The sequence below is a fragment of the Vicugna pacos genome, chromosome 11 (assembly GCF_048564905.1).
Source record: "Vicugna pacos chromosome 11, VicPac4, whole genome shotgun sequence".
In the NCBI taxonomy this organism is placed as follows: domain Eukaryota; kingdom Metazoa; phylum Chordata; class Mammalia; order Artiodactyla; family Camelidae; genus Vicugna; species Vicugna pacos.
The window spans coordinates 38,685,605-38,697,857 of NC_132997.1; the positions used below are offsets into that span (position 1 = coordinate 38,685,605).

The window sequence follows — 12,253 nt, forward strand, 5'->3', positions numbered from 1 at the left end:
AAAGTAATATTCTAATTAATGAACTCCCTGATCAACTCTATAATTCTTTTTTTTTTCTTTCAAATTTTTGGTGGCATACGCTCTGATTACTTTTCTATGTGATGATACTTTATAATGTCATTTTCCCTACAGAGGAGAGAAACATAATTTAGTCTTTCTCCTAGTGAGGCTGATTGAAAGTTGTTTTTATTATTGATAAGATGCATAAAACATGCAGCTTTGCAACTGAGACATACTTGCTCTTTGTGGTGCTGCTACAGGTTTCTGTGCTACCAACACAGAACAACCAGAAAATTCCATATTGTGTGAATCCATCAAGAAAAGAAAAAAAAAACAACTGTGTGCTATATTGGCAATGCAAGATATGCAATTATAAAGTATATCCCTACTAGGATAAGACTTCCACTTAATTAGGTGTTTTTGAGACTTAAATAAGTTTTCCATTTCTGATGATTGAAAATATTTCTCCCAGACTGGCCTCTGGGTCTGTGCATGTCAAACCTCATGCTCCTCCTGGGCTGACGCCGCATACTTCCGGTGCTGGGTACTGTAGGGCATGGTCAATTTCACATGGCCGTTGGTCCTGTATCTTTATGCTGAGACTTTGGGTGAGTTGGTCCAATGGAAGGAGTATTCTGGGATGCCTGACAATAAACTATTGCAGAAGAGACTGCAAACTGCATAAATAAATCCCATTAAATCTACACAAAATGTAGCCCCACCTCGACTTCTCCTTAGTGAGCTCTGCTTCCCCACCATGCAACGTTACCTAAGGCGAGAAAAGTAAGAATCAGTTGCAGCAGAAAGAAGAGTCCATGGTCATAATGGATTGTGGTGAAAACATCTTACTTTCCACATTTTATAAGAACACATGAAGACGTCGATTGCCAGGACCCTCCCTGGAAACAGTCTTCCAAGTAGGGAGCTAGAGCTTTGGCTTCCTTAGCTTCATGGCACATCTGCCTCTATCTGGAAGATTATTATTATTCTGCAAGGATGTGTCAAATCAAACAAACGAGCCTGTGAAAAAACAGCAATGACAATGAAACTACTGGGGATGAAATATTTGAAATGGTGATCTGATGCTTTTAAACAAACATGCTGTTACAGAAGCACCAAGTATTTTTGTTCTGCAACAACAGGGATGTAAATAAATTTTTCGTACTTGTGCTGAAAGCCCTGAGATTCAAGTTATACGTCGTCTTATTCATAGAGCACCAAGCCTCTGTGAAAGCTGGCCTGCAGATTCGAATTTCCCATTAAATGATGTTATCAAAATGGAAAAAAAAATCCAAAAAAAATCCAAATCACTACAGTCAAGACTGTTGTCAGCTTTATGCCAAGAAATAAGATAAAAATTCTACTCCCTGCAGTGTCTAATACCTTAGAGCGCTGATATCCAAAAGGACAAGAGTTTGCCAAGAGTTTATGAGCTGAAAGAAAGATTGGCATGTGTATGTGTGTTTGTGAATGATCCTCTTTTCAGATTTGTTAAAGAAGAGTTATTTGATTTTTTGGCACTCAATAAATTGTTTAATAATTCAAAGCTTAGGAAAAGATGACATTAATTTAATTTAGTTTTATTTTTGTAATTGAAGTATAGTTGATTTATAATATTGTGTTAATTTCTGGTGTACAGCCTAATGACACACACACACACACACACACATATATATATATATACACATATATACCTTTTTATATTCTTTCTCATTGTAGGCCATTACAAGGTATTGAATATTGTTCCCTGTGCTATACAGCAGGACCTTGTTGTTTATTTTATATTCACAGTTACTGTCTACAAATCCTGAACTCTCAATTTATCCCTCTCCACCCTCCCCTTCCCCATTGGTAACCATAAGTTTGTTTTTTATGTCTGTAAGAGTTATTCAATTTTTTTAAAATGACTTATCTAAAAATTTTTAATACCCGAATGAACTTGATATAAAATTGTCAAGACTATACGAAAACATATCAGTGCATACTGACAAAGTGGTTGGATTCTAAGCAAATATTCCGCTTTGGAACACTGTGCATAAAGTGATCAGCTAGTGGAGTTTAGGCATTATTATAATTTGAATACTAAGGAAGAATTATTAAAGCCAGTAGGACAACATCTATGAATGTTTGAGAAAACACATTATATGAAAAAATATTACAGGTAGTAGAATTCAATTGGATTCAAAATCCATTCACATTCATATAAGGAGGGTCAACACTGTTAATAAAAGAAAAGAATATTTAGAGAATGCTCAAATTATTTGAAATTAGGTTAATGATAAAAAGGAGTTTCTTGAAGGAAAAGCAATGAATAGTTATCTGCCTTTTGTTAATATCTGACTGTGTGAATGGAGTTTCTTGGGACTGCTGACTCTCATGAATTAAAAGGGATAAGTATTAAAAAGGATCATGGGATTCAGGGAGCCCTTTCAAGCATAAACCCTGCATTTATAGTTGACCTTGTAGGAGCAAACTCAAGGTTCTTACTGAAATATGTAGAATAGAGATTTTATTTGGAAGTTATATATAAATTTATATATAATATAATCTCTCCTACTTTGTATTTTATTGTTCTTATTTAGAATTATATATTGGTAAAAGTTACAGATTTTGTTCCAAGAATTTTTTTCCCTACAGATAATCTAACCCCATATAGATAATCCTCTCCAGTGTATCCCAGTGAGATGTGCAAATATCAGTTTGTGTGTGGATCATTTTTTTTAATAGATATGTGTGGGCTTTGACGGTATAAATGTGGGGAAGCACATTTATGATGTGATGTGACCTCAATTCCTGCTGCATTCTGAGAAGTCTTGGTCTGGTCCCTCATCTGTAGAAAGAGCATAATGATGGTGTCTCCTTTGTTCCGTAGCTTTGAGGATGAAATGAATCAATACCCAGAAAACACTCAGAACAGAGCCTGGCACATAATACCATGAAACATGAAAATACATATGTGTTTTTCTCTTTTCTGTAACCCTGCTAGCTGAGATTGTACCTTCAACTTCTGGGATTTTGTACAATGAAAATTACAGGTATATTTACTGGCCTTTCAAACTGAGATCACTAGTTATCAGAGAAATGCAAATTAAAACTACAATGAGGTATTACCTCACACCAGTCAGAATGACCATCTTTAAAAACCATCATCCGCAAATGATAAATGCTGGAGAGGGTGTGGAGAAAAGGCAACCCTCCTACGCTGTTGGTTGGGAATATAATTTGGTGCAGCCACTATGAAAAACAGTATGGAGATTCCTCAAAAAACTAAAAACAGACTTGCCATATGATCCAGCAATCCCACTCCTGGGCATATATCCAGAGGGAACTCTAATTTGAAAAGATACATGCACCTCAATACTCACAGCAGCACTATACACAATAGCCAAGACATGGAAACAGCCTAAATGTCCATCGACAGATGACTGGATAAAGAAGCTGTGGGAAAAAAAAAATTTACAATGGAATACTACTCAGCAGTAAAAAGAATGATATAATGCCATTTGCAGCAACATGGATGGAAGTGGAGATTGTTATTCTAAGTGAAGTAAGCCAGAAAGAGAAAGAAAAAAACCATAGGATATCATTCATATGTGGAATCTGAAAAAATAAAAAAGAAGCCACTAATGAACTCATCTACAAAACAGAAACAGACTCACAGACATAGTAAATGGTCTTATGGTTACTGAGGGAGAGGGGGGTGGGAAGGGATAAACTGAGAGCTCAAGATTTGCAAATATGAACCACTATATATAAAAATAGATAAAAACAAATTTCTTCCATGTAGCACAGGGAACTTTATTCAATATCTCATAGTAACCTTTAATGAAGAAGAGTATGAAAACGACTATATATATGTATATGTGTGACTGAAACATTATGCTGTACACCAGAAATTCGCACACTGTAACTGACTATACTTCAAAAAAAAAAAAAAGATGCAAAAACCCCAAAATGCACATTGAGGATTATATTCACTCCTTGCTGAGGGCCAAGCATGTAGTGAACACATTTCACATTCTTTCCAGCTAGCACACTCCTTGGCAGATAGCAAATGCCTAATAAACAAACATTTGATTTATGAATGAAGGGAAAAATTAAAAAAAAAAGGGGTTGTCTTTGGTCTAAGAAAAAATATCGGGCCGTAGTCAGACATCTGCCACCTACCTCTAGATGCCCAGTCCATTCGTATCCAACTGACGGCTCCGCATTTGGTTATTTTCTGGATAGTTGTGCTTCCGTGGATGGGTAAGGATGATCGAAACATTAAAGTCTGTGTTTGCTTCCTTCAGCGAAAGAAGTTCATCATCACAAGCAGCATCACTGGGAAAAAGCACACATTTGTCACCGATTCAGCCAAGACCTGTAAATATTTACTGGGACTCTGCTGCGCCCAGCATGGGTTTAACGCTCAGATGAGCTCTCCCGGAGTTACACCTGGTGAGTAGACACTATCTTCTCAGTCTAGTGAGGTCTGGCTTTGAGTGCTGGGATATATCACGTGTGCTGTTGATCTCTCGCCGTTGTTTCTTCTTCAGTTACAAAAGGGAACAATATAACATAGTGGTCTCGCTCGTCTGTATTCAGAGTGGTCTCTGCATACGCATCGCCTGGGATCTTGCTAGGGGTGCAGAGTTTCAGGCTCCTGAATCAGAATCTGCATTTGAAAAAGAACCCAGGTGATCTGGATGCACATGAACCTTTGGGAACCCTGGGCTTGAAATGTGGACCCTGGAGTCCAGTCCAGTAGAGTCAGAGCAGTGCCACTTACTTGCTGTGTGACTTTGGATAGCTCCTTGCCCTCTCTGAGCCTCGGTGTCCTCAGTTGAGCAGCTGGCTGTCTGGCAGGTTTTGCTACACTCCAACAGGGTCGTGTGTGTGTGTGTGCGCGCGCGCTGCTTTTAGCTCTAGAAGGCATGTCTGGCATTCATGGCTCCAGGGGAGTAAGTCACAGCACCTCCTGCTCATGGGTGTTTTGTTTGGTGCCGACAAATTCACAGGGGAGCTGTGTCACTGGGCCCTGGGGTCCTGGGTCACGGGATCAACTAGGAAACAAAATCGTGAAACATTCAGAGGCAGAACCAAATATAGAAGATAAAGCTGGCATAGTCTTTGCAGCAAAACCAAATAAATATATAAATATTTTATTGAAATCACAGAGTAGCACTTTCATGATGGAGATGGTGAATGTAAATTGATTCCGTCTTACCTGCTATTGCCGAGACCCAGTGTGAAACATCATCAATGATTTTATTGCCTGATATCAGTGAACATTAAATATTTATAAAGGCTCCATGGGCTTAGTGGTAAAATTAGTCCTTTTAAGCCTCTTTTGCTCATATTATACTATTTTTTTTCAAACTGCAAATTCTACCATCATAGGAGTTTATGGGAATCTAACATTTGTATTACAAGGATTATTTTAGACAATTTTTCTTCTTTCTTTTTTTGGGTGCCTGTTATTTCATTTTATTTTGTTTTATTTTCTCAGCTTCAAAATTATTGACATGTTTAAGGTATACAATGTGATGATTTGATACATATATATATTGCAAATTGATTACCGCAATAAGTTAGTTAACACATCCTGTCACACAATTACCATTCTTTTTGTGGTAGTAACATTTAAGATCGACTCTCTTTACTTTCAAGTATATAATACAGTATCGTTAACTATAGTCACCATGGGATGCATTAGATCCCCAGAACTTGGTCATCTTATACCTGGGAGTTTATGCCCTTTAACCATCATCTCCTCAGTTCCCTCAGCCCTCAGCCCCTGGCAAGAACCATTCTACTCTGTTTCTATGAGTTCAGCTTTTTTTTACCATCTCATAAAAGTGAGAAAATACAGTATTTATCTTTATCTTATTTCATTTTGCATAATGCCCTCAAGGTCAATCCATGTTATTGAAAATGACAATTCCTTCTCTTTTTTTATGGCTGAATGATACCCGTGTGTGTGTGTGTGTGTGTGTGTGTGTGTGTTACATTCTATTTTTCTGGTCATCCATTGAGGATCACTTAGGTTGTTTTCCCGTCTTGGCTGTTGTGGATAATGCTATAATGAACATGGGGGTTACTGTTTTCATTTCCAGTTAGTGTTGGTGTTTTCATTTCCTTTGGAGATATATACCCAGACGTGGAATTGCCAGATCATACGGTATTTCTATTTTTAATTTTTTGAAGAAATTCCATACTGTTTGTCATAATAGCTGTACCAATTTACATTCCCAGCAGCAGGGCACAAACGTTTCCTTTTGTCCCACATCCTACCCAACACTTGTTATTTCTTGTCTTCTTGATGATAGTCATGCCAACAGGTGCAGGTGGTATCTAATTGTGGTTTTGATGTGTTTTTACTTCCCTGATGATTAGGCACTTTGAACATCTTTTCATGTACCTGTTTCCTTTGAAAAAATTTCTTCCGATGAGAAAGTCTCTCTGCAGTCACTGTTTTCAAGGATTACGTCCAGCTGAGAACTGGCCATCTCCCCCTGATGGTCCCACATGGTCCTCAAACTCAGCTGATCTCACCCTCCCACTCGGCTTCCTTCACCATGGTCTTCATCTTGTTCAAATGAGACCACCCACCCACCTTTCGAGAAACTGGGACGATCTGGGGCTGCGCCCTCTCTTCCCACCCAACCTGTCACCAAGTGCTCTCAAATGGGCTTTCTGCTGGGAGTTGTGTTCGCTCTAACTCGTCCTAATCTCAGCCTTCACAGGCACCTTTCAAAAAGGCCAATCCAATCACGTTCTTCCACACTGAAAATTTGTCAGTGGCTCTCTGCTGCCTGCAGGGACAAGCCCAGAATTCTTAGGATGGCATGTCACACTCTCCTCAATCTGGCCCCAAGCCTGACTTGTTTCTTGCCATGACTCTCCCACTTTTCCCTCGAGCTACACTGCATGCTCGCTTGAAGGCTGCTGGACGCCTGAGGATGTCTCAGATTCCGGGTCTTTGTGCTCAACATGGCCTCTGCCTGCAATGCTGTTCCTGCCCACTTCCAGGCTCAGACTACTCAGATGAGTCTGATTCTCCAAGAATAAGGTCCAGGACAACCTCCTCCTGGAAGTCCCTCCTGATTGACTTCCCCCCCCAACTCCCTTCCCAGGTGGAATTGACCACTCCCTCTTTTGTGCAGACTCCATCTTCTGATCTGTAATGTCCTGCCCTTTTTATTTGTAGATACGTCTGCTTCCAGTCTGCAGTAGACTGGGAGTTCCTGGAGGGCAGGGGCAGTGTCCCGCTACCTTACAGTTCCAGCATGGAACAGAGGCGTTTCAGGTGGGAGGCGGTTAATACATGTGTTTTTGAATGAATGAATGGATGATTCTTGTGGAAATACAATCATTTACTTAATTATTCCTCTATTTTGATTTTAAGTTTGCTTTTCATTTTTTAATATTATAAATAGCATTGCAGTAAACACCATTGGAAGAAAAGTGTTCTGTACCTTCTATTATTTCTTTAAGCTAGATCTCGGTTAGATTTAGGGGGCAAAGGCTGGGACATTTTTAAGGTCCTTGCTGTTTCCCGAGTAAGTCATTCCCATGTTCAGTGTCATTGTGCCTGTTTCATCAAATCCTTGCTGGAATTGATTTTATCATGTTTCTCTTGGTTCACTTCATAGGGAAAAATGATTTCTCTGTGTTGTTTCATTTGACCTTTCTTTGATTGTTGAGAAGTTGGACATTTTCCAAGTGTTTCTCAGTCATTCTTCTGTGAATTGTCTCAACAAGCATATTATTTTATAGTCATATTTGACACGGGGCGAGAAAAATCACCCAGCTTTTACAAGTGTGTAATTTCAGGACTAAATCAGGCTGAATGTGTCAGCATCACAGAGTGGGACCACAGGCTCTTTCTCAGCCCTTTCAGATGGGTGGCAGGGGCCTTTAGGGATGCTTGTGGACTTTCGATGAACTTGTGGCTGTTAAAACTCCACAGACCTGCAGTGGCTGCCGGGATCTTGGGCTGGTTCCCTCTTCCTTACAGCCCTCGGCGTCTGTGCTTTTGAAACGCTGTAACTAACTGAGACCTCAGCCTTTACCATCCAGACCAATTTGTATATTTCTCTTCTACTTTGCTGGTGCCACAGTTGTATTGTGAGTCACCCCTGACCTGTGGACAGAAATCATTCACTCTTCTTGGCAAGTCAGTGGCACTGGGATGTTCTTGGTAAAACTTCCTTCTGTTCCTGAAAGATCATCAGCTCTTGGCTGTCCTACCTACCAGCCAACCCTGCCTGCACTGTTTCTCCAGCCAATTGAAGCCCACTAAGCTGAAGTCTAATAATGATTAGAGCACTCCCACCAGCCGCATGAGCCCCCCTGCGTCATGCTTGAAGCTAAGTGCTTGGCATCCGGGCTCTCATTCCCAGACCTCCCTGTGTGGCTTGTCCTGTCAATAGAGCTTCCTCCCTGGTGCTCTGATGCTCTCCGGCTTCTTGCTGGGGACAGAGCCCTGCTCGGAACCCAGGCTCTTGGTGGTCTCACTCCTCTGCTACCTCTTCTAGAGGACAGCCCCCTTCTGCCTGCGTCTCTAAACTAACCTCTCTACAAAGGCTTCTTTGAAACCCACACAACCTCTCTGAGCTGCGAGCCTGCCACCACTTTCTTCCCTTAGAATGCCCTCCTGTGGGTATTAATATCTATCATAATTAAGGCTGAGGTCACTGTCCCTTTAGACCAGTCAGAAGGCTGGGCGTGCTTCGGATGAATCTCCTGTGTTACCATTTTTATCACCGTGTCCTCAGCATGTCCATTTTCTGGTGTGGACTGTGGAGTCCGCTGACCCGAGCCTGAGTCCTGCCCCACCTGCAACAAGCCCTGGGACCATGAGCAAACTGTTAACTCTCTCTTAACCTTACTTTTCCTCATCTATAAAATGGGTATAATGATACCTACCCCACAGGGTTATTGTGAGGATTAAATGAGACAAGGCAGATAGCATGCTTACCCTCGTGCCTGGCACATAGAAGCCTGTGCCCTGCGAGGGCTGTTGGTGTGGGTGTTACTGCCTTGGCTGCTGTGTCTGGAGGTCCAATCTCTGGAGTCAGAGACCGTGCAATTTGTACAAAAGCTGCAGGTCATATTCAGATCGCTTAGAGTCCTCCTCCCTTCCTTGCCTACTGTACGTGAGTGATGGTACCAAGTGCCTCATAGACACAGAACACTCCCAAAAAGGACTTTTTAAAGGCTACCTTTTTCAGCGGGCACAGTCCTGGCAATGAACCAGGCGCCACTGTAGGAAAAGGGGGAAATGAATGTCCACGGACACGCCCCCAGTGGGGTACCTCACTGTGCTTGAGATATGCACACACACACACACACACACACACACTTACACACAAGCACAAAACACACAGACACACAGACACACATCCCAAACACACGTACACATAAACACACACAAACACGCACACAAAGCACACATACACACAAAACATACAAACACAACACACACACACACACACACACAACTGGAGCCACACAAGCGCCACGTGCCTGAGTATTCTTTCCTTCTCAGGTTTAACAAGGAACAGATAGATGGTCAGAATATAGCCATCATTCCCTTTTTTTAAAATACAAACTGGGCTTTGTATGAATCCTGGTTAATTCAGGAATCTGTCTGTCAAATCCAGGTTCTCATGAATGACATGAAGAGCGACTGGTGAGTCACTCACAGTCACTGTCTCATGTTGGGGATTTCATTTGCATCACTTGTCACCTCTTTCTGCATGAAGGGAGGAAGGGACGTGTCAAAGCTGGGAGACGCAGCACATCTGATACGTATTCCTATTTCAGAAAATCAAATCTTAAATGTTGTTCCCAGGGCAGCTAAGCTGTGTAGAGATGAAAGGTGACGTCCCACAGGGCAGAGTGTAATGCGCAGACCTGTTTGTTAAGATAACCTTTGGAGGGTGGTTTGTAAAGGCGGCGAGCAGAATGGGTGGTGGTGCTTCATTTTATACGAGGTTCTGTGGGCACCGTGATACGGCGTGGTTGCCCCCAGGTGAGCGCCCATCTGATCTGTGGCTCCATGTCCTGTCTGTTGCCAGGGGATAGGGAGCATCCCATGTCCTCCTTCCTGTGTGTCTGGGGTTTCTGCCACGAGGGAGTGCTAATTAGGAATACGTGACATTCCCAGGGCTAATCACAGGAACCCAATCACGAGCCAGCATGAAGAAAAACAGGCCCCTCTGTGCAGACAAAGACAAGCTGGAACAGGACCTGGGGCCCAGATGTGCTGCAGCCACAGGAGTGATGGAGCCGGTGTCACTCTTGTCAGTACTTACTTGTATCTTTTCCTCCCACATTTCAGACTATGATAAGTGTTTGCAAATGGCTAATTTGAGTCTTGCACACCTGGCCCGGTCCAAGCCTCTCAGTTGGATTCAGAGATTGTCCTGCTCAGAAAATGCGCTGTTCGTACCCAGGCTGGCGGACGCCATGGGAGGCGTGGTGCAGACGTCACTGGATAACTTGACCGTGGAAGCCAGCAAGGGGACGGGAGCTCAGGGACTCAGAGGCAGGTGGGTTGGATGCATCTGTTCTCTGGGCCCAAACCGTCATGTACTTGTTGCTCTGGAATAATCCAGAGCTGAAGAAATTGTTTGAAGGATGTCAGAGGTCTAAGGGAAGTATGCATTCATTGGGTGTCTATCAGTTGATTCCACAGAGATTCCCCGAAGGCTGGGTATGGGCCACATCCATGTTAAATGCTATAGGGCAGACATCCCATGATCTCCTAGTATGTTTCCCTATCTTTGGTGGAGAAAGAACTAGATGATAATATGAAATTGAAGGGAACAAAATAAACACGTTGCAATAGCCTTTTTGGGCTGATCATGAGCCCGGTGCTGTGCTAAGCACTGGACCCACCAGCTCACTGAACCCTCACTGCCTGTGGAGTAATTTCTGTTTCCTCCCAATTTGAGATTTGAACACAGACAGCTGGCCCTGGAGTCCAGACTCCTAACCTCTACACTGCTGCTGCCTTTTCTGTTGATGGATTGCTTGTAATTTAATTTGCAAGTGAAAGTAATGAGCTTATCAGCACAGCTTTATATATGACACAATGATCCATAAATTTGAAAATAGCCTAGAAGGTGGATTGCACTTACATTGCAAGTTCTAGAAATAGCACAGAGTCACAGGCAGCCCGGGACCGTGGAAGTTTGCTGTAGGTGCTGTGTTTTGGAATGAGTTATACATTTGCTTCAGCAAGAGGGTGTGGATGATTGATTTGAATTGCAGTGCATCTACTATATCTTAAAGTAATTCTTAGGAAATGATTGCTTCAAATTCTGCTGATACAAATGTGCCTCACCATGCACTGCAAACTAGTTCAATAACGATGAAGCGAAATCATCTATTGCGGTGTAACAGGAAACTCCAAAGCAGAGTGGCTTAAAAACAGCAATCATTTTGTTTTTCTGTTTCACCAGGTTAGAAATTAGGCAGGGCTTGGCTGGGCGATTCTTCTGTTCCTCTTCACAGGACTCATCAGGACTGGTCTGGAGGCTCCAAGACTGTGTTCTTCACTTGCCCAGCCCCTTGGTGGAGGTGGCTGGGATGATGAGCTCAGCTGGGCCCTTCTCACTCCCCACGTTGTCTCAGGCCCTCTCCACATGGTACCTCTATATGGAAGGTGGTCAGGCATCTATGCAGAAGCTCAGAACTCCAAGGGCCCCAGGGGAGGCTACCAGTCTCCTTAAAGGCTGGGCCTGGAGCTGGAACAGCATTACTTCCGCCATATTCTCTTGGACAAAGTAGTCCCGGGTCAGCACAGATTTGGGGCAGCAGAAATCCACCTCTTGATGTAGTGTCATAGAAAAACGTGTTACAGCTCGGTGTTACAGCTCACTTGTGACAGCTCAGCTGTGACAGTAACCTGGATCCGGACAAGAGACCAAGCAGCACTTGGAGAATTGGAGAACTCAGGTTTATTACACCAGCAGGCCCAGAGGAGTTAACACTCCAAGCTCTGGACCCCATTAGTAGGTTTACACAGGCTTTTATTGGCTGCCAGTTTACACTTTGCAACATCATATGCAAATGAGGTATAACAAACGTTGACTAATTAGGAACAGGATTTGTAGAAATGGACCAATCAAGGAGGAGAGAAATAACCAATCAGGAGTGAGGGAAATGGGCCAATCAGGAGTGAGCTCTGCTTTCCTAGAAGTTAGCCGCGTCAGAGGCAAAAAGTGAGATAAAGCTGCTGGACCAGGGAGCCAGATGG

At 42.5% G+C, this 12,253-nt stretch overlaps 1 protein-coding gene across 1 annotated transcript in view; it reads left to right on the forward strand.

Annotated features, from left to right (window-relative positions):
* Positions 1–12,253, forward strand: part of LOC140685370 (FERM and PDZ domain-containing protein 2-like) — a 98,006-nt gene that overhangs the window by 72,021 nt on the left and 13,732 nt on the right. The window contains exons 17-18 of the mRNA XM_072972398.1: positions 4,293–4,440; positions 10,331–10,541. Coding sequence (XP_072828499.1) covers positions 4,293–4,440; positions 10,331–10,541 — 359 coding nt within the window. The remainder of the gene's footprint in view (positions 1–4,292; positions 4,441–10,330; positions 10,542–12,253) is intronic.